The sequence below is a fragment of the Myiozetetes cayanensis genome, unplaced genomic scaffold (assembly GCF_022539395.1).
Source record: "Myiozetetes cayanensis isolate MyiCay16 unplaced genomic scaffold, myiCay2020 scf9, whole genome shotgun sequence".
Lineage (NCBI taxonomy): Eukaryota > Metazoa > Chordata > Aves > Passeriformes > Tyrannidae > Myiozetetes > Myiozetetes cayanensis.
Genome location: NW_026088185.1, coordinates 35,101,722 through 35,124,559, shown reverse-complemented (window position 1 = coordinate 35,124,559; position 22,838 = coordinate 35,101,722). Strand labels below are relative to the sequence as shown.

General features: G+C 42.1%; 1 protein-coding gene across 22 annotated transcripts in view; it reads left to right on the top strand.

The window, feature by feature from the left end:
* GTDC1 (glycosyltransferase like domain containing 1) overlaps positions 1-22,838 on the top strand; it is a 208,266-nt gene that overhangs the window by 168,418 nt on the left and 17,010 nt on the right. For 14 of the 22 annotated variants that reach the window (XM_050340496.1, XM_050340493.1, XM_050340495.1 and 11 more), the window contains 2 exons: positions 2,181-2,251; positions 2,967-3,058. In XM_050340496.1, coding sequence (XP_050196453.1) covers positions 2,181-2,251; positions 2,967-3,058 — 163 coding nt within the window. Of the gene's footprint in view, positions 1-2,180; positions 2,252-2,966; positions 11,289-22,838 lie in introns of those variants that run through there. The other 8 variants (XM_050340507.1, XM_050340504.1, XM_050340505.1 and 5 more) reach the window with 6 other exon arrangements.

The window sequence follows — 22,838 nt, the reverse complement described above, 5'->3', positions numbered from 1 at the left end:
CATTTACTAGCCATTTTAACAATAGATCAATCGGAACTCTATTTATTATTTAACTGGTAGTGCTTAAGGATTGAAATGAAGAATAATTGTATTATTGTTATGATATGATACTTTTCTGGGAAAGCACAGAAATGCGTGGAAATTAAAAGGTTCCCTGTCCATCCCCAGACCAAAACCTGAGTCCATGTGAGCTCTGCCCAGTTTGGTCTGGTCTGTAGGTCTTGGCATCTGAAAGGTGTACAGTTTGTAATAAGACTTACTACATGTAATAAGCACTGATCAGAAAATCCACATGAACTTTGGCGCAGAAAGGTAGAAAATGAGAATGCAAATAAGATCATTTGCAAATGAGAGAATTCCAAATTTTTTAACTTTCATCCAGCAAAGTAGGGAGGCATTAAATTCTGATTTTACTAATTCATGATCCTGGTAGAGGTTTCTCATAAGGGGGAATTTCATACTCAAACGATGACTCAGATCCCATCTTGGCCTGCAGTTTTGTTTTAGGGAGCTGTTGCTTTTTTTTTTTTTTTTCCCCTCCATGCAGACGATATGATTAAAAAGCAAATATTTTAACATAACTTAGTGATCTGAGCTATTACTGAAATGTCCACAGTTTCACTCTTTTTTTTTTTCCTCCTAGATTAAAGAAAACTTTAAAAATCTATTTGCTTTGACATATGACACAATATTTAAGAACTGAAATCATCAATTAAATCACACATCAGAAACATTTCCCTTTGGTAAAAAATATAGTGCTAGACGATGTACACTTTGAAATTGTTGTTAATGTTTAAAATGCAATCTGAAGTGCATATGTTATTTTAAAAAAAAAAAAAAATTACAAATTTTAAAAGTTTATGAAAAAAACCAGCAATCATTGCTTACCAAAGCATTTGCAGAGAAACGTGTGTCTTTGGGGTTTGTGGATATGCATAGTTTTCTAGCATGAAAGCTGAGTATGTTATTCTTTCTTTATTTTTTTTCCCTGTTTAAAATTGAGTAGATCTAAAGGAAATACAGTTCTTTCAGGGCACATGTAATAAAGTACCAAACCCAATACGCACATGAAGGTATCAAAACCCTTTTGGATTGTCACTGAAAGCAGAAAAGGTGAATGCTGACGAGATTTCAGATTTTTTATTCTGGGTGGGTGAGGGAAACTGAAGTTAAAAATAAAGTCCTCGTATGGTCAACATGTTGGAGGAAATTCAAAGCCTCTCATAAAATAAACATATTTTAAGAAGTGTTTTGAGTTTCAGTGTGTAATTTCTGGCCAACAGAAATTACAGTTGTATCTTTGGAGGGACGTTATGTCAGATCAATGGTCATTATGCGGAAAAAAAAAATAAACTGAAACCTGGCTGCCTTAACCCGTTCAGTTATTAAAGTGTGAGCACCAAGAGGGGCAACTCTGCTTTAGATTCGCTACTGGAAAACTTTGCGCCATGGTGGTGCAATTCTAAAATATTTGGGTTTGATGTTACAGGAGATATGTAAATTGTTCCTTGAGAAAAGAAAAAAAAAAAAAAAAAAGCAGAAGTACAAAGCTCCACACGCGCGCTTTGGCAAAGGGATTTCATCGGTGGTTATTAAAAAATACAACAGTTTATGCCCTGAAAAAATAAAGGAAATTATCCAAAGCATGTGAATAAGCTCAAATATCCCAGCCTGGAGCACGCTGCAGAGTTGTTCCTGGGCTATATTTAGCTGTAACCTTTGGAGCCTGGAAGTCTAAGGAGAGTCTCTGCCGTGCCAGGTGAGGGTGATGTGTGTGTCTGTGTGGGCACCCTGGCGTAGCCAACGTGCCCTTGTTTTCCGGCAGCGTTATTAAGCAAAGCCGTCCATACTTCACCATGTTGTTACATGTGTCTGTCTGCTGATTATAAAATGTGTTAAACAGTATTTAAAAAACAAAAAAATGCAGAGCTGCGCTTTGATTTATTCAGCGAACAAAACATATGCTCGCTGTTCTGTTCTATGTAATTCATATGATCAATAAAATTTTCTTTAAAAAGAGCAACTTTGGCATTTAGAAGGATTGTGCTGCTGAAGGGAAAAAAAAAAAAAAAAAATGTTTCCCTCTTGCTTCATGTAGGCAACCTCAAGGCTCTTGCACCGAAATAAGTTTTTGGCTGACTAACGTCTATTTTTGTGTATTTATGGTTTCTAATCCTCAGGATCGAAGCTGTGCATTGTGGCTGCTACCCGCTGTGTCCCAAAGCCTTGGTGTACCCAGAGATATTCCCAGGTAGCTGCTCTGTTCCATATTCCTTTTGCTGGAGCGTAATAACGTGATTCCTGCTGAAATCCGAAGTTTCAGGGTAAACTTGAGCGAAAGCAATTGTTTATTTGGCAAGCCAACATGTTAGTGTTAAGGAAAATTTTATGTGTTTTAATACATTAGACGAAGTTTATATTTGCCATCTGTTCTTTTAAGATAACACAAAAGCAAGTTTTGAAATAGCATTCTTCATTGTTAGCATACACAACCCGTAATGATAGATTTTTGTTAAAAGGTCAGTGATGCTGCAATGGTTTGCAGATTTTTTTTTTTTTTTGATACACAGAAGGAGGGAAAAAAAAAAAGGCAAGGCCTGAAAATCACACCAAATTATTTAAACAATTTAATACTTAATAGTATGCAACTGCAGTACAGGATACACACTAATGTAGTACCAGTTCTTTGAAAAATCTCATCACTAAATGTATCACATATGCATTGTGTTACATTAGAATAATGTATTTTAATCACCCAAAGGAGATGTCTAAACAGCACAACTACACAGTCTTATTTAGCATTAAACATCCTTGTGAGCTGAGGTAACCTTATAAAATCATGCTTAAATAATGTAAAACACGAGGCGGCACAGAGCAATATGCATTTTTAATTAGTAAAGTGACTAATATCGAGTGTGTGCTTTGAGGTTTTTGTTTCATTAAAAATGTATCTGTTTTTCCTGCAGCTGAATATCTGTATTCTACACCTGAACAGCTTTTTAAAAGGCTTCAGAATTTCTGCAAGAGACCAGATATTGTAAGGAAACATCTCTATAAGGTAGTTGTTCAGAATAGTTTTAGATGATATAATGCCATATTGAAGTACAAAGGAAAAAAAAAAAAGCCCTTAAAAAAACAACATTTAATTAACATACTAATGTTTAAAGGAAACATGCTAGGGAGGGATATTAGTCGTTACACTAACAAGGATTAATTAAACTAGATGCCAGTTGTATTAACCTAGGTCTTATGAAATACGTGCACTTAATGCATGCTACATACTTTTTTTTAATTTATTGTTTTCTAAAATGACTGTCCTTTACATTTGGACCCAAGAGGCTTATAAAAATGAACCTGGATTAATGCAACTCATTAGTTTAAAAGGAAAATAAAAGAAAGATCCTACAATTATACTAATGAGGATAAGCCTACCTCCCTATCCTAATTTAATCTTCAAAAAAATGCAGGTGACAGGTATCAGGTAAGATTTCTTTGGCTTATGGATTGATTTGAACGATTTTCGTAATTATGATTATTTTATTTTCTCGTAAGGTGTGTTGAGCATAAAAGTTTATCAGGAGTATAATTTACTGGTATTTATCATGTCCTCTCAGTTATTTCTGTAGAGAAAGTCCAGATTCAGTGACAGACCCTCCATTCAGGTTTTGCTTGAATGTTCAATGCTGGACCGACTTTTGTGGATTTAAGTGGTGTATTTATGCTGCTGGGAGTCACACTTTTCTCTTTCTTTAAATTTGATTGTAGATGAAGCACTGAATGTATTATTCCAGTGAAGAACTGTTACTACACAATGCTGCTTTTAGGAGAATAACTGCTATTTTCTGCATGCTGATATGTACATTCACAGCGGTTTATGACTTTTACTGTCCTGGCTCTGCCGTGGGTAGGTTGGATACACGTCACCCCTGCATGACAGAGGTTTTTCAGTTGTAAAAAAAACCTGAATTCAGCTCAAAGTCCTTAAAGGGGTGCATGGAAACGCTCCCTGGGTTAACCCGTGCAGTACAAGCGTGGTTTCTTGAGCGTTCCCTGGCTGTTGCTGTCCAGGCACATTGTTAATGAGCAAGGCGAGTAATATCCTCCTTAATTTGGAGTCTTGTGCTGCCAGCAGACCCAACCTCACCCCTCCACCTCCCTCCCACTGGGGACCAGAAAGTGTTGGGTCCTGCTGTGTCTCGTCTGCCTTCGACCCCTCGCGGGAGCAGCGAGGGTTCAGCCCACGCCTTGACTTTTTTTGTGACCTAAAAGTAGACATTTACATAATGACACATCAAAGATGATGTTGTTTCTGCAGGAAACAGTTAAACCTCAAGAAAAAAGGAGAGAACCAAAAATGCAATTTAACACCCAATTTCAAGCTCATTATCTTTCATTGTCTATTAACTTGGCAATGGTTCAGAAGGTAGCTCATAATAGTTTAAAATGCTGACTGAACACTTCCAGTGTTCAGCATTACTTCTTGAGTCAATAGTATCGTAGAGTTATACATGGGGGCTTCAAAGGGAAAACAGTCCTTAAATGTTTACCTTGACATTTCCCAGTGCTTCAAGCCCAGCTAATAGGTGTGTTCACATGGATCTTCACCCCACCTGTGGATCCCCAGCTCCTAAACAGAGCAAAGGCGTGCAAAAAATGGAAATAACAGTGGACAAAATACTGATATAAAATTAGGACGGGGTGAAAATGTGTGCGCAAGCCCCGTAGGCAAAATGCTAATTTGCTTGAAGGATTCTTCTCTTTTTTTAAAGAATTCCTTGAGCTGATTTGCAGGCAGAAGCTGGAGGTGTTTATCCTACCCCTCGTATACATGGGCTTGTGCAGCCCCGTTCAGATCTTCTGAGAGTTCAAGCTGAACGTCTGCAACAGGTAGCAACGGAGCTGAGTGGGGGATCCTTTTAAAATGAGTAAGGCAGAGCCTAATCCAGCACCTGTGAGCACCAGAAGAAAGATCCCTGTTGTCTTTAATAGGCTTTGGATCAGCTCGGGGAATGCTGTTAGAGTTGTCTTTTTGTACCTACACCCACGTAACGCCAAGTCCTCTTTCACAGTGGAACCATCCGTAAAACCTCCTAGAAAATGCTGACTTAGAGCTGTGCTGTTAATGTCATTATAGGTGGAACTATGCTGCTTTTTTAGGAAGCTGAAAAGAGCGAAATCAGTAAGGGTAAACAGCACTTGCACCATATTATCACTTCTTTTTCAGATCACTCTAATATTATCTCTGTTATAGCGGAATAGGAAAGGGACCCCAGCACAGGACTCCATACCAACCAGCTCCCTTTCCTTCAGAAACCTTCCTGCCACACTCTCTGCTTCAAGTTTATAAAGTTATCTGGGAAATTTTAAAAGTAAAAAATGCTTTATAAACAAATAGTGCTTTTGCTGGTTGGAGTTTCGGCTCCATAGGTTGGGAAGTAATCGCCATCGGAAGTATCTTGGCTCATCCTTTTACATATTGCTGAGATTTTATTACTAAGGATATCTACAGTAATTAGACAGCGGACTAATTAAACAGGCAGTTTATTCCTTCAGTTGTCCTCGGTGCTTGTGCTGACAAAATCAGGGGCAGAAAGAAGGATAGATGGCAGCGGGGCAGTCGGCTTAGGGACGGGACACAGGGAGTATCCCTGTGAAAATGCACAGACCAAGGCATGAAGCTGTAATAGCTTAACTGCAGAGAGCAGATTCATGCTGGCAGACTTCTAGAAATGCCCATAATGTAAGCACCTATGAAAACCTTTCCAAGTGATGCATTGCTCACCCTGGGCATTCTCACAGCGCCAGGGCCGGCTCATCTGCATTTCAGCCTTGCCTTCTCCCGGTTATTAGCAGAAGATTGAGATGAGAGGGAAGCAAATCTCATTTGTTATCAATTATTTGTTCTGTTCCAGTTTTATGGAACCAAACTCTAGTTCTGGGTGTTTTTAGCTGCCAAAGTAAGCACTGGAGTGAAGGAAGTAACAACAGGGCATCGGTTGTAGTACACCAGAGAACCTGTCAGTGCTTGCAAGCACCCTATCTAGCAGATTTAAAGTTAAAAAAATAAAATAAAATGGGTCAAAGCATTTGTTTCTGCATTATTTTCTTTAAGTTTACCTTTCAGTTCCCTCACTTGAGTTTCTTAATTTAAAACAGCATGTATAAAGAGTATACAGTGGAGAGGGACAAGAAGAGTTGCCAAAAGCCAGGCATGGAAGGAGCTGACAACTTTAAATAATCTCTCCCAGCCCTCCCAGCTGAATGAGTGCTGGTTGACATGCTGTCAGCTTCAGTTCCTACAGAAAATCCTACTCTCACTCATGCTTGTTTAACGGAGAAAAGAATTTGGCCCACTTTCTGACATTCATCTTCTCATTTCCATCACACTACAGAAGCTCACCTGCCTAGGAAAAGACACATGGCGTGATTTTTTTTTCTTTCTTACACCACTGTAGAAGGAAATCTGCTGAATTCAAAGGGATTAAACTGCTGTAAAATCAAATTAAGATCCCAGTTAGACCGTAGACATCTGAATTGTTTCCAGTCTCAGGGTTTGGCTGTATAGGGCAGTTCTTACAAAACTTTCTTTTTTCTTTTCTTTTCTTTTTTTTTTTTCTTTTCTTTTTTCCCTGATTTGAGATAAAGCAGTATCTTGGGTATTTCAGGGAATCGTGTAGAAGGGAAAACTGCTCCTGGTCCAGCTTTCATACTTAGGCAGCAGGAGACAATCTCAGCCTAAGGATATGGGCGCTGGACACGTGAGGATGCAGGGGAGCCTCACAACAGATGTCCCATCAGCCACTCAGCCCTGTTGCAGGGAGCAGTAGCTGTTCATAGTTCTTGCACAGGCCATGCAAGAGCTGGGGACGATGCCTCTGCCTTTATCCTTACCCAGTCCCCAGCAAAATCCCGTGAGAAATTAATTTTTCCATAAGCAGTGTGGTCTAGTGGAAGGTGTCCCTGTGCATGGCAGGGGGTTGGAGCAAGATGGTCTTTAAGGTCCCTTCCAACCATTCCATGATTCTATGATATATTTACTGATGTTGTTAAAAGCATTTCCTTCAATTGGCTCAGGTTTTCCCCCACCTTTAGTTTCACTGACTCTTGTTCTGGAGTTGGTCTCTTGGAAGCAGGAGCTCCCCATCCATCTTTTGTATATCATTCATTATTTTGTAAACATTTGTCAAACATTTTCAGCATCCCAGTCTTTAAACTCTCTCCTTGTGAATGTTATTCCATGTTTATACTCTAATCCCTCATCATTCAAACCATTTTGATGCTTGAGAGCTGTTTTTGTGCTGGTGTGATCATTGCTTTACAGAGAATTCTAGGCCATGCCATTGGTTTATGTGATGTGTAGTACTCTGATAATTTTCAACCTGTTCCTTATGGAGCAAATCCTACTGTTTACTTTTTAATGGTGAATGTATATTGAGCAGATGTTTGCTTACAGTGTTCTCCAGATCTTTTGTCCTGAGTTGATAAAGTTAATTCAGAGCTTTATAGGGTATGCAAATAGTACTAGTATTTTCATCCATCCTGCTGGCTTTCTGTTCAGCAGCAGAACATGTTTGCAGAGGAAAAAAAGAAGGAATTGTCTTGAATTTGTGCTTTGACCTGGTTAGCATTAGGTGCAGGTCAGAAGGAGGTCAGAAACACAAGTGAGAAACTTGCATTTTCCTCCTGAGATTCTCAGTTTCCACTGAATTTAATTTAAAATGGTTTCAGAGATGGTTTAGATCTGTGTGGGAAGGTTGTCACAGCCTGGGAGCTCTGGAGTGCAGTGTGCTGTGTCCATTCTCTCCCATCTCTATTTCAGTGCTTAGTCATGGGATCCTTAGTAAAATGCATATAACATTAGGATTTCTTAGGTGAAAGAAAACTCTGGTCGCTTTTTCAGAACATGGAATCACAGTGTAGTTAAGAAAGGTGTCTCTGGAGGTCACCTGGCCAGCCTCTGATCAAAGCAGGGCCAGCTTCGAAGCAGGATCTGACTTCAGAGCTGGATTAAGTTGTTCAGGGTTAGACTGAACTCTTGATACTTTTCTTTCCCATATGTTTGGTTGATCTAGGTGAAATACACCTCTAGCTTAGGAGGTTTGCTCAGGTGGGAAGGGCTGCTGGACTGTGAGACACAGTTTAAGCATTTTGGGTCAAGCTTAGGTCTTCAGGCAGTGCGTGGGTCTGGAAGCAGCTGTGAGATCTGCTAGCTGATGTGAATCCTCGCTGTGGAAGAAATGAGCTGGCAGGAGGGCTGTTGAAGTTGTATGATAGCTCATTTTGGGGTCCAGCCATAGATGTATAGACACAATATATGTGTAGATAGACGTATGTATAGGTGTCCTGTACCTGAATTTCTCCCAGGGCTTGCCATGCTCTTGACTCTCAGAGATATATATCCAGGAGACTTCAGCTCTTTGAAAGTCATAGAATCATACAAACATTTAGGTTGGGAAAGACCCTTAAGATCATTGAGTCCAACCATTAAGCCAGCACTACCATGATCACCACTAAGCCTTGTCCCCAAGTGTTGGTCCGTAGCTTGTAGCAGTTGGCTGCACCTGTGGAGCAGGATTAAAGCATTCCTTAGGAAAGCAGTTATGGGTGCAACTTTCAGCAGAAACACCAGGACTTGAAACTTTTTTATTTTGACAGTGTTAGATAGCTTCCAGGGTAGTTTTAGAAAGTAAATGAAAACTGGCAGATGAGCCACAGCCGCTCTAAAACAGTAGAAGGAGAAATGGGTCAGAGAAATAGGATTGGGTTTGGAAGAAAAGTTGCAAAAAGCATGAAAGCTCTTTTTTTTTTTTTTTTAGTAAAGTTTATTCAAAAGTACCTTGAGAAAGGAAGCCTGAAACTGTTTTCCTGCTGTTGTGGATGGTCAGTGTGTTCTGAACCATCCTATGCAAGGCACCCACCAGTGTGTCCTGTGTAGATTTGAATCCAAAATTTTAGGGTTTTTTGTTTAAAGACATCAAGAATGAAATAAGTTTTAAAAGGCCACTATAAGAAACAGTTTGGTCAGGGAAATACTTTTACTCTATTGAGGAGTATTAAATAGCTCTGCCTTGGGCCTTACAGTGCACCCAATTAATGTAAAAGCAACAGTGACTTTTGATGGTGGTTTCCAAAGGTGCTTGGAGTTTGAAAACTGAGCTCCAAAAATAATTGCTAAAAACTGTTTTCCACCTTGTTTCTCCCCCCTTAGTCACTTGCAGAGGGAAGGAGCTGGATCACAGAGTAAATCTGCTCTGATACAAACTGGCTCTGTAAATCACTTTGCTGCCTTGCCTGCAAAATCTCAGGTTTTGTGTTGAATAATAGTCTCCAAATCTTACTTTTTTTAAGATGATTTGTGCCAAATCAGTACTGTCTGCTGGAACTCCCAACTGTCCTGAATCAGCTGGCCTGAATGGATGAACACTCCTTATTAAATTCTAAAGGTTAATTCTGGGTCTAATGATGGCAGGGTAGATATTAAGTGTTTCAATTCTGATCTTAGGATGCCAGAAACAAGTAAGTTGATTATTTCATGGAAGATACTGTATTTCTACTGACATTATGCTGCCTGTTCTTTATGGGGAGATCTTGCTTTATGTGAAAACTTTGCTTTTCTTTATCTCTGCATATTTGGTAGAATTTGTTTATGGAATGACTGTTCCTTGAAAAACTTAATGTCCACACCTTTGCATATTTGTCACCCTCCAAAAAAAGGAGGTTACTCTCAAATAAATCCCAGACTGATGATGTTCTAAACAGGAGAACTAGGCCCTTGCTCCTGCTGGCTTGTGGTTCTGCCATGCCTGAGGGTGAAAGGGGCAGGCTGGTCCCCATGAGTGTTCCATCTATGGTGTGTCTACTGAGACCAACCAGTAAAGCAAAGGGATATATGATGGTGCTCATCCAGGAGCAAATAACCTGGGCCTGATGACCAGCTTACCTGTCTTTTAAAAAACCCCACTGAATTAACCCTGTTTTTAGATAATGCCATGTAAGCATTCCCTGACCAACTGGCTTCCACCCCTTCAGAAACCCTTCCAGTGTGAGAGACGTCCCCTTTGTGTCCCAGCTTCTAACAGGGCTCCGTGTGCTTCTCTCTTGTGCTTCCTCGCAGGGCGAGACGGCCGGGTTTTCTTGGGCAGCGCTCGGCAGTAAATTCAGGTCTCTGCTCGCAGCAGAACCGAGGGAAGATTTGTGACAGATGGGGCTAAGTCACAAACTTGCAGCCTCAGGCAGAATTGTGGAAGTTTCCAGAGTGTGCCCATATTTACCTGATCAGAGAGAAAAGAAAATCTGCAGAGGAAGCCGAGCCTGGCTGCTTGTCATAGCTGACACAGAGCCATCTGCCACAAACCTGTGGCGGCTTCAGATCTCCAATCCCTGCCACCACCCCAGCTCAAATTAAATACAGATTCTTAGAGACGTTATGATGGTTACACATGTCCTCGGCATCACATGCAGGAGACTGTTCAAAAAAAATATGTGGCCTGTTGTGTAACCGCACTCATGTATCCCATATGTGGTGCCACATTGAATTTCCGGTTGAATCTGTTTTTATCCTTTGTACTGGATGACATGGTGCCTGAATTCTTTCTTTTCGCCGACACGATGGCAGCCAAGCTGCAGCTTCAAACGCTCACACTTGGCTGAGTTTCTACCTAGGTTGCCAGGTTATCATTGGAGCCTTATTGTGTCCTCAAAGGGCCACAGGGCCTGAAAGGAGGATCCGAACGCTGCCGGACTAATTGGGCAGCCATCTCCGCGTTGTTGGGAGGCAAAGGGCTGCTTGAGCACTTCTCTCTCTCTCTCTCTCTTTTTTTTTTTTTTTTTTTTTTTTTATTGCAAATTAATGGCTCTCTGGCACAGGGGTTTTTAAGTGAAGGTATTAATAAGGGGTCTGGCAGGTAATCCCATGATTCGTGGGGTTACATTTGCATTTAATTAATCTTAAAGAAAGCTGAAAGATAAACAGCTGTAATTCAAACTAGCATGGGAAATATGCTACATGGTGCCATCTATCCGATAAAATGAAAGCCGAGACACTTGTTTTATTTCTCTCAAGGATGGAGAACAAACAGATAACAATCAAAATACTTCCAATAAAAACCAGTAGTTTAAATGTAATGGCAGTTCATCAAGAATCTTTGCATCCAGTTGCAAATACAGTCTTTTAAAGATAAATCACTTATGATTCCAGCAGTCAAGCCGCTATATTTGTTGATGTAAAATGTTTTGAAGATGTAGATTGTACAATAAATTTTTAATAAAGTGCCCACTGCAATTTTTAATTAGCATATCTCATTCATGTATAAGTGTGTACATCTATCTGTATGTTTATCACCATGCATATCCTCGTGTCAGAGTCAATGAATGCAATTGTGTCTTTATCTGATGAAGCAGGATCTGGTTTGCAAGAGATAATAAAATCTTATGGCAATTCCAAGATTTTCAACTCTGCTCTGGCAAGAAGGAAGAAGAGGACTGTGGGTAAGATGTGAAGCCTGGTAAGATCTCTTTTTGAATGGGTATGGTCTCAGTTTCCCTTGGATCAGGCAGCTCCTCTTCCTGTCATGGCAGGTTAGGGATGCAAGTGAGTCCCCTTCCACACATGTGCCTTTGTCTCTTCTGACACCATCAAGATGCTGAAATGTGTTTTTTCACGTGCAAGAGAAAGCATGCGGTACCTTTCCTTAAAATTGCTCCTTTAAGCAATCAAAAAAACCCAGGGAGGTCCAGTGGTAAGTGCTGGGCATTTTCCTAGCACTGCAGAGTTGTAAATGTGCAGTAATCATCTCTTGTATGTGCATTCCTCCTTCTTTGTGCTCAGCCAGAGCCCAGCTTGGCTCTGGTTGTTGCATGTGGTTGAGTAGACATGGTCTTCTCAAGAGGGTGTGCATAGGTCTGGTAGTCATTCTTGGAAGAGCCAAGGAACAGGACTCACCATGCAGTTCCTACCAGAGTGTATCATTAATGTGCACCAATGTTATCACACCTTGCACCAGCAGGAACAAATTGGAGTATTTTTGGTCTTTGCTGCTGGGGAAACTGAGGCACGGTACAGTTAAAGCAAATTGCTTCAAGTACCACAGTGAGTCATTCTCCAAACCAATAAAAGGGAAAGAGGAGATGCTGTAATGCTGCACTAGGGCTTGTGGTGAGCAGACTCAGTACATCAAAGCTGTGTGGTTTCCAGTGTAAAACTCCAGTTGTCCTCAGGGCGTGCCCTGAGCAGCCCCACAACCAAAAGAGGTGTTGCCCAACCCCTTGGTGAGCTGGTGCTCTGCCTTGCTGTATTACTGATCAGTGATACTTCAACCATGCCCAGCCCTGTCTGGTGAGTGAGGCTTCATCTTGGTGGAAAAATTCCCCCACCTCCCGCCCCCAAGTTACAAACCTTTGCAATTAATGTTTTATAATAGAAACACTGTGAGGACTCTAATTGCAGGGTAATAAATAGCACTGCTGCCTTATCTTCTGGTATTTCTTTACATTCTTAGCAAAGATGCACAGCTGCTCTAGAGCAGGGATGAAAATTCCCCATCCCTGGACATATTCAGGGCCAGGTTGGATGGGGCTTTGAGCAACCTGGTCTAGTGGAAGGTGTCCCATGGCAGGGGGGAAACAAGATGAGCTTTAAGGTCCTTTCCAGCCCAGACTTACTCTGTTATTCAATGATTCCATGTCCTTACCACATCTCCCAGAACCTGCAGGTTGGCCTTGTGTTGGGGGCCACGCTGGCCTTTGTTGAGGTCCTCATTCAAAAGAGACATGTGGGACTTCCCAGGTACTCAGAGGTGATTCTTCCCTCAGACAGTGTCCTCCAGCAACCTGCTGCAGACTGAAACAACCTGCAGAGTTTTGCTTGGCAGTCTCAGCAGAGGAAAGGAGGCTGTCGCCCTGCACTGCTTCTTTTAAACCCTTCACTTCAAAAGGTCAGAGAGACAAATTGGGATCTCGGTCCTGTTGTTCCTACACAGATGAGTAAGCGGTGAATGCAGAGACCTAATCCTATGAGTAAAGCAGCAGAATTAGACCTTGGCTTACTTTCATATTTACTGATGTTTTACCTGCGTTGACACAGCAACGCTGAGCTCTTTGATACAAGTTTCAGTGCAGAGTCAAAGCCAGGTTTTCCTGACTCGTGCCAGCCTTGCCAGGCAGTGCCCCGACCAGACAGCTCCTCCTGCATCAGTGACAGGCCAGGCACCTAATCCTACAATCCTTTTGTCTTAGCATTTGAGATCACAGGAAACACAGGTTTATTCCTCATGAGAATTGTCTTTTCCCAGATAGTGGAAAAGAAAATCCTGAAACAACTGGGGAATTCTGTGGCAAACCGTTTCCAGCATTCCTACCCCGCTCTGGTGCTGCAGGCACGGCGAGGAGCCGTGGCACAGACCAGCTTCCATCCCTGTTTGCAGCAAGGAGACCTCTGCCTCAGCTCAAAGCTGTTCTGAATTAGGAGGTTAGATTTTTCTAATTGCGTTTTTAAAGACCGAGCCAGCAGTTCATTAGAAATCACGGAGCAAATTCTGCTTCTCTATTACACCAATATAAATCTTGAATGAATTTATATCAGGATAACTGGGAGGGTAGAATGTACCTCCCATCTTGTTCCTCAGATTATTAAAAGTTAAAGGGCCTTGAAAATTAAATTCACCTTTCCCTGTTCAAGCTGTTTACTCTGGTTTTTATTCCAGAAAGGACAGTTGAAAATAATTAACCAACCTCCTTTCTGCTCATAGGCACTTTTAAGTTGGGTTCTCATGTACTAGCCCAAGACTAGTTTGTGCGGAAAAGACCAGAGGGCATCTCCTTTCAAACAAATTGTTTTCATGGGAATAATTTCCTAGAGAATTATATTAAAACCTTTCCATGAATCCTTGATTTTTTTTTTTTTTTTTTTTGCAAAAAAAAAAAAATGTTTTCCTCTTATATATCTTTGATTTGAGGGACTTGGCAATTTATTTGTGGATATAAATGGGCACCTTAATGAAAGTCCTTGAGGATTTTGCCTTCTAACAGGCTAACCTTATTCAACTGAAGTACTTCTCAGCGAGGCTTCATCTCGCAGGAAAATGTTGCCTCTGAGTTACCAACCCTTGCAAATCAGGCTTTATAATAGAAACACTGATAGAACTTTAATTATAGGGTAATAAATAGCATCGCTGCCTGATCTTCTGATATTTCTTTAGATTCTTAGCGGAGATACACAGCTGTTGCTGGAAACTGATAATCAAGTGCTGCAGGGGCTGGGAGTTATCCCCCCGCTCTCCCTGGAAGCAGCAGCGGGAGCGGAGCGGGAGGAGGCGGCGGGACCCGGGAGCGGCGGCGGCTGCGGGGGAGGCCGGGAGGGGACGCGGCGGGGATGGGAATGGTGGTGGTGGAGTGAATCGGGACCCTGGCAGCGAATATCCCACCCGGGGAAAAAAGGTTCTGCCATCCCGATGAACGGCCGAGGGGATGGAGGTGTGGGGCAGAGCGGGTTAAACGGGGCCAGAGGCGGCTGTGATGATAAAAATTATAAATAGTGAAAACATAGCAATAATAATGCGATGGGCGGGAGCCGGGGGCGATCGCTGCGGGGCGGCCCCGCGGAGCGCTCCGCGCATCCCGGCGCATCCCAGCACAGCGCTGCGGGCGGAGCGGAGCGGAGCGGAGCGTCCCCGGGAAGGAGGGGACTGACAGGCTGCCCGCCACTTCTTATCGTCGATATTGCCGGTAATAAAAATACTGGTTTGCGAATAAGATGCTTTTGTAGCATTTCGATGCGCAGACGGCAAAGAGAAGGAGCCTCCCACACCCCCGCAGTGGTTTTTCCGCGGGGTGCGGAGCGGCTGCTCGGGTGGGGTGCGCAGCTTTCCCCCAGCCCTGCGCGCCTCCGGATGCCCGGCTCCATCCCTCTCCTCCGGTTCCTCCAATAAAAGCTCAAACCCAAAAAACACCAAACGAACAACAAAAAAAAAAATAACCCCAAACCCCGCAAGAAATCCCGGGCAAGGAGCGCGGCGCTGGGGAGGGATGGGAGGGATGCGTGCGAGGGGCTTAACCCTTGGAGCTTTGAAGGCAAAACAAGGAAATACGTCGGAAAGGCATGTCTGTAAACAATGATAATTAGCCTTTTCAAAAATCATAACACTGATTAAAATCTCGGATTCATTATTTATTCATCACAGAACCTCTTTGCAGACCTGGGAATAGTGATTAAAACCTAAGTGCTTCTCAATTTTGCGCAGCTCGAGAGGAGCCTAAAAACGGGTTAAAACGGAAAGGAAAGAGGAAACCGAGCAAACAGAATTCTTCTTTTAAGAACCAATACTTTCTTCTTCCCTTCCTGGCAGGAATACTCTTATTCCCCCAAATTTTGGTATTATGAAAATGTTTCTCATACTAAGTACAAGTGTTAGACTGAATCCAGTTGGTACTAAAATTGCAAACACACTTTCACTCCTAGAAAAGCCAACAGAAAGGAACTTCTTTTAACTCCATAATAGCAGGTTACGGAGTAAATGAACAACTGATGGTCAACTGGCCAATTATGGTATAAATATCCGTTGTTTACAGCGAGGTGTTAAATGAGCCTTTCGAGCACAAAGGATCAGACTGTCTAAGCTACAATTTGTGCTTCATCCCATTATGTCTCCCCGAAAAAGGCCCGTGCCGTTGTAGGTAATGTGCGGCAGAACATATTTCTCTCTGTTGATTTTAGTTTGCTTTAATTCAATACACACTCTTGTTTACTTTTTAAAATTTAAATAAATGTCAGCATTGTATAATTTCTATGTTAACAAAGCAGTGAGCAAAATCCCTTGTATGTTTATAAAATATTATTGTTTAATTCACATAGTTTAGGAATTCCAAATGTTGAGAATAGGAAGGAGGCCAAATACCATCTGTTTATAACTATGATGCATCATCATATGTGTACTTTAAAAAAGAAGAAGAAGGAAAAAAAAAAGCTTGGTCAATCATGCCACTGTTCTATCTGTGAGGAATATGGTGAGGATTTAAAATTGCTCTGTGCAGTTCTCAGGAAATTTTAGCGTGGTTTAATTCCAAGCAGGGATGTTACAGGAGTTGCTCGTGTCTGTGTTCCTGTCAGAGGAGCTGCAGGAAACACTCACGTGCCCCAACCACTGCAGGCACGAATTCAATCACTTTCTCCCAGCCTCAATATTCCCCACTTCCAGAGACTGAGGAACAAAACCTGAAAGATTTATTTAAACTCCTTATAGATTTAAAAGGGGGGGGGGGGGAATGGAAGGGAGAAGGAGGGGTTCATTTGGGTCTTCATTTTCAAGTGCTTCAGACATTCGTGGATTTTTAAGGACAGAAGGAAAGCATGAGGATTTTGTAGCCTGTCTTGCAAAACACAGGCTATAGACTATCATTCAGCTGATTCTGCAAATAGCTTTAAAAAAAACCTAAACAACCCTCTGTCAAATCTTAGTAGTTTTAGGCCCAAGTTAAAATAGGTCCTCGTTAAAAATAATACATTCCATACTCCGGAGTGGTACGTAACGTGCATTTTAAAGAGAAGGTAGTCTGCAGGCTTAAAAACAAAGAGTGTCTCCAAGTTAAGTAGATAAGAAGATTTTTTTTTTTCCAAACCCGAGTTAATTAGCTAGTACGTCAAGCCTCATAGATGTCTTCCTACCTTTCAAGGGCTGAAGAATCCCCAGTAAATGTACTTAAACTTCCTAGCGAGGGCCAGTGAGATGAATGCAGAGATTAGGGCGAGTATTACCGTGCCTTCTCAGTGCATCCCAGCTGCAGTTCATCCTACTATTGATAATGATGCTTGGAGTTACTGAGGTGGTTTCTGAAACTCACATATGGGGTCCTTTCCCCAAGGATGAGGAATAATAGCGGCACTCAGGTGGTATGGGGAGGGTAAGAGCAGATTTGCTGTTATCTTTGCCTGGTGTGTGGTGACTTTTCGGTTGTGCTGATTTAATAAACGGAGAGGTACATTCAGGACAAGGGCTGTAATTCTCTGATGCAGATACTGGGTTGTGTTAAGAAACAGGAAAGGGGAAAAAAAGCACAGGTGAAAGGCAAAGACTGTCTGGGCTTGTTGGAACCCAGCCCTGGCAGAATGCTGGTGCAGTATGAAATGTTTTGTGGCCAAACTCTCAGCAATTTCTGTAATACCACAATTTAGCATACTGTGCACTACACTGAAGTATCTGGGACTTTGTTTTTTGAACTTCTTCCTTTCTACTGTTACATTTAGCTCACAGCATGTTGAGTTACTTAGCTACCCCCAGATAGAAAGTTACCATTTCTTCAGCAATACACACTGCACTGGGCTGTTACTGCTGAAAACTGCCCATCAGGGTGGAAGAGCCCTTTCCAGCCCTTTCCTGTATGTTTTCCAGTCTTTTAGGTAACCCTCTGAGACAGTTTATTACCTTGAAAGACTTTAATATTTTTAATTAGAAAAAGGAAATGCCTTGCACACACCTTTCTTAAGTAATCTTTGTGGAGCTGGCTCCATCAACAGGGATAATTCGCTACCATGTGCAAGGAGATTAATCTGCTCACACTGACATTACAGGAGTGAAAAACAGGACAAAAGGCACCTTCTGTCACTGCAATTTGGGGGAAAAAAAAGAATCATATATGTAAAATGTATACAATCCCAGATTGAAAAAAAAAAAACCTGGTACCAGCTTCAGACAGCCAGGCATGCATTCCTGCATATTACTTCCTATTTTCCATGGCTATGCGATCCTGGGTCTCCCAAGCTGAGATCGCAATCAGGGGGGGCAGATTGTCCAATTATGATGAGCATACCTGTCCAGGAGGAATTATATGGAACCCTCATGCTCGTTCATCACTTCGTTTTTACACGCTGGAGTAGTTTTACGAGATACACTGATAGAGGCTGTTCCGAAGGTTGCTAAAGACCATGTTCATTGCATGCTTGGTTTCATGCAGCTCCTGGGCACTTGGGGTCGGTGCAGGGAGGTGGGTGTTTCAATTCTCACCCAAGCACAGGTATAAATCCTATATAAAGAGTTGTGGCTGAGGTTGTATATCTGGGACATCAAGGTGGGCAGCCATCGGTACCCGATTTGGGGCCAACAGCTGCACATCCTGCACCCGCTGCAAACAAAACATGCACCAGGCATGAAATACATGTTAACTCACAAGGACAATATATTCATTCCCTCATCATCACACTAACTTCTAATACCCTTCTGGGGTCTGAACACCTTGTGTTCCCCCTTGCAGCGGTAGCCGAGGGCACTGATCATGTCACAAGCTCCTGGGCATTAACATTTAACCATCCTATAATTTGGTTTTTTAGTGAAAGCAGGGAGATTAATAAACTTAATCTAGCATTCACACAGATTTGAGGACAGCTGACCTCTGCCCTCTAGAGACCCAGGCTCATTTAAGAATCTGCATCTGAGAGAGCCCCCACAGTTGTCATGTTGCAGCGAGTCCTGTCCCCCATGGTCTGTGGCAGATCACCCTTGCTGTCTGCAGCAGGAGCAGTGGTGGCAAGGAATTTGCTGCTTTTATTTATGTCTCCCTACTCTAAAAGGGTCAGTGTTAGCAAACACAGCTCCTTCCTGCAGGATAACAGGCTCGAGCAGCTCTCCTGTGGGGCAAGCACAGCAAAAGTAAAATCTTGGTCAAAAAATAGCCAATCTTCCAACTTGGAAGGAAAGAGAAAAAAATCCAACAACAAAACCAAAACCAAACCAAACCAAAGCAGAAAAAGTGAAAGGAATCTGTAATACCAGGTCTTTGTTTTGGGGCACAGGTTTGCAAGTTTGTTATTACCTTATAAAATTCCCCAAATCAGCAAAGCCTTTCATGTTGGAACATTCAGCCACAGAAACGCTGCCCTGAACTGCAAAGCATTATCATGGATTTCTTTGCACATTTCACATCATGCAATTCTTTGGTAAAAAAAAAAAAAAAAAAAAATCTGGATAGGAGTAGTTTGTCAATGCTATTAATAGATATGTTTAATGCAGAAGTGTGCAATGTGATGAACAGCCTTGGCAGGAACCATATCCAGCCTGATTGTATTGTAATACTGTTTGATGCAGCAGTGTGTTTGATCAGTTACAAGTGATGAGTATCATATCACATCAAACAATTTAATACAGTCTCATTGTATGGAATTATGGCTGCTGTCAATCAGCATGTGGCCTATTCCTTACAGATCTGTCTTTGGGAGCTGGAATACAGTGGTAGCTTCATATGCATTAATAAATAAAGTGCTGCTGAAATTCCATACAGACCTGTTGAGATTTTTGTTTCTCTTTCATGGCCTTTTTTAATTTTTTTTTTTAAATTTTATTTTCACGATTATTTTTTCACTCTCTTCTTTTTGAATGCTGCATGGAGGTGAGTACACCTGGTCAAGAGGGCCACCAAGGCTGGGGCTGGCGTGCTTTGAAGAATGTTTGGAAAACACCTAGAAAAGATAGATAGATATATAGATATATGAGAGTTGTGAATTTTGTTTTTCTGTGAATAGCAGCCTGACTGTAAATCCACTGAACTTGTTTTCAGCTGAAGCTTCACAGAGTCTCTTTTCTTGGCTTCCTCAGGGGGAGGAGAGGCTATCTATTAAAAATGCATATGTTTTGTCTTACTGCTTGGCGCACCTCACTTGATAACCCCCTACTTTGGTTTGGAGATGGCACTCTTTGAACTTAAAGTCTCTTCCTTAGGACTGATATATTCAAGGTGCTGGAGGGGAAGCCCACGTCAGATGAAAGATACGTATGTAAATAACAGTGTAGAGGTGGGGTTTAAGGCATCACCCATTTTACTATCAGTTTCAGACATGTGCTGCTCTGATGCTGGCTTGCCTTGCTTCCAGTCCCTAAGACAGGGGATGGTTTTTAATGAAGTCATACTCTGCTGCCTACAAATATGGGGTCATGCTAACACTTGCACGGGAGCGGTGATTCCAGTAATGTTGCTTATTGTGGTCAAAGAGGGCAGAAGATTGCCTTTTTGCATCGTGTGGCTCTGGGGTTTTTGGAGCCTGCACAGACAAATTGATTACATTGCAGTAGGGCCACACATTCAGAGAATGGAGGTGTCAGGCTGGAAAGCAAAATTTCAGCAGCTGATTAATCAATGTAATGACTGGAAGTTTTTTCACCTTTTGCTGCAGTCTCAGCCTGCAGATCTGAATAAGATCAGTACTTGAAAGGGAAACCTCAGAAGAAATTTTTGTAGATGCTCAAGGAAGTGGTTGTTGACTTAATAAATGACACATTTCCTTCTACATCAAAAATTATCCTCGGCGGTAAAACAAGGCCTGGTGAGAGATAGGGACAGGAATAGGGACAGCTGCATTTAAGAGACATTTCTAGATGAGTTTGGAGTGGTGACTGTGTTTGAGCTCACCTCTTGTTTGGGGGAATGCAGCCTGGCTTTCCATGGCACGGATTTCCCGGCAAAACTGCGCTGATGGATCACAACAAAGGGCTGGGAGCAATCAGGGCTGTGGGGCGGCCAGGAGGAGGCTTATCATTATGTAACTCCAGCAACCTGAACTCAGAGGCATCCATATAAAGCAAATAAATAAAGACCCGGCTTGCTCCTGTAATATCATCCACCTGATAATTCCTGAGCACTGCTCAGCCAGGTATTTCCTCTGCCTCGTAATCCAAGCAAGATAGACAAGACCCCATATGCTCTGTTTTCCATATAGGAACAAGTTGTGCTGTTGCACATAACATTCGGGAATCTTATTATTTTTGTGGATTACAGAATGGCCACAGTTATACCCTGCTCTTGCAGATGAAGCTGATTGATTCAGAGCCAAAGAACTCCGTGGTGTCTGACAGTCTGGGCCTTACAGTGCAAGGTAATGTAGAGATAGCAAGTGTAAAATAATATATATGTGTCTTTGTAGCAAAATTGTTTTACTTCAGACCTGGCTCGTTACGTAGCTGTAATGACACTCCAGAATCACACAGCACCTGAAGCAGAGCATGTCCTACCCTGGTTTATCCAATGTCTGGCATTAATTGGCCATGGCTCCGTCTGAGACTGTGATCCAGTCAAATCCTGTAGGCCACGCAGGTCTGGATGGTATTTAGATCAGAAAACTCATCCAAGCAAGAGGAGCATTGGTTTGCCACTAATCCACAGGAGAGCAGTACCTCTACAAGGTTATTTGTAGATTATAAGGCCAAGAAAGGACTATTTGGATCATCTGGTGTCACGTGTGTAACACAAGCCATATGACTTCCCTCAATTAATTCCTGTTTGAACCAGAAAACCTCATCCTCTACCGGTCTAAAAATTACCACCCATGCAGAAGCCACCACAAAATTTGATATTGTTAGATACAGTGTTTTCAGAGAGATTTTCTCTCAAACAAGGAGTCAAAAGTGACATTTATCTCCTGTGATTATTAGACACTTGTTGCTAGGGCAATGATGTGAGTCACAACACTGAGACTGAGGTCCCCAAATGCCTTTTACCTGGCTTTCCCCCATGGTCCCATATTCATCTGCAGTTCTTCATTTTCCCATTTTCCTGTGGTTTCTTTTGCAAATGGCAATTCTTTGGCAAACACCACAGTGATTTGGTGCACAGAGTGATGGTCTATTGATAATAGTGGTCCCTGCACTAGTTTGGTGGAATCCGCCCAAAATCACTAGGAAAGGTGTTGCTAAAATGATACCAGATATAAATGATAACCACATAAATGATAAAATGATAACCAGACGTATAGTTTAAAGGTTTTGATTTGATGTGCATTTTAGGGGGTTAAATAAAATGAAGGAAAATTATTGCCATTAGTGTAGGTTGTGAAACCAGTGCTGCTTGCTGGGATGAAAGGCACCATATGTGAGATATGTTGATGATTTGTCATATCCAGAAAAGTGTTCTTAAAGGGTAAAGGAACAGAGTGATTTGATCTTGCTGTAGGGGCAGCATTTCATGGGTTGGTAGCATGAATTGGTGTTTAAGAGAATGAGGGTGGAACCCATTCCCTCACTATATACCTGAGTGAGCTCAGGATTAGCATTGCTGAACTAAAATGTCAGATTTAATTTTTAAGGAAAAAAGCTTTTTAAAAAATCCTGCAGAACACTGACAGTGATCTTTGCAGACGTTCACCTTGTCTGTACAACACATCTCCCTCTTCCAGCTGCACAACCTATGGGGTCTGTGAGAGGAGGGTTATGTCTTAAACAGTGAAATATGCTTTCTAGCTAAGGAGATATCCACATCTCCCCCATCACAATCATAATGAAAAGCCTCACAAAGCTGCACAAAATTCAGAGCCTCCTTTCCTTTCTTGGAGGGAGGAAAATTCTTAGTGACTGTTTTGGGGAGAGTGAGCCATGGGGCAACGGGGCGTCTTTCTCCTTCCTCCCAAGGGGTCCAGAGCATCCTGCACCCAAGTGACATGGCTCTGGTGTGCGGTGAGGGACCCCCAGTCATGGTCCCACAGCGACACAGCCATCCCATGCTCGTAGGAGGCTCAGGAGACAGCTTGCTTTGTGCATATGGAGCACAATCCCTGGTGTATGTGCCACTGATTCCCAACACGACATCTCCAGCGCTGTCGCCCAGAGGAAGATCCTAAAGGACTTTCCCAATATATGCTAATTCCATGTCTTTTCTACCCCTCTGCCTCCGGTGCAGGACCCCCAACGAGTTAAAAGTGTAAGAGCTGCTCAGAAAGAGGTCAGCTAATAAATGATACCGAAATCCTAGTCCCAGATTTTCTGTTTCCAACATGCTGCGCAAGTAACACTGTGACACTTTGGCAAGATGATGGAGAAAAATCCTGTGCCAGCTGACTGATGAGCACCCATCTTTTTTAATTAATTGGG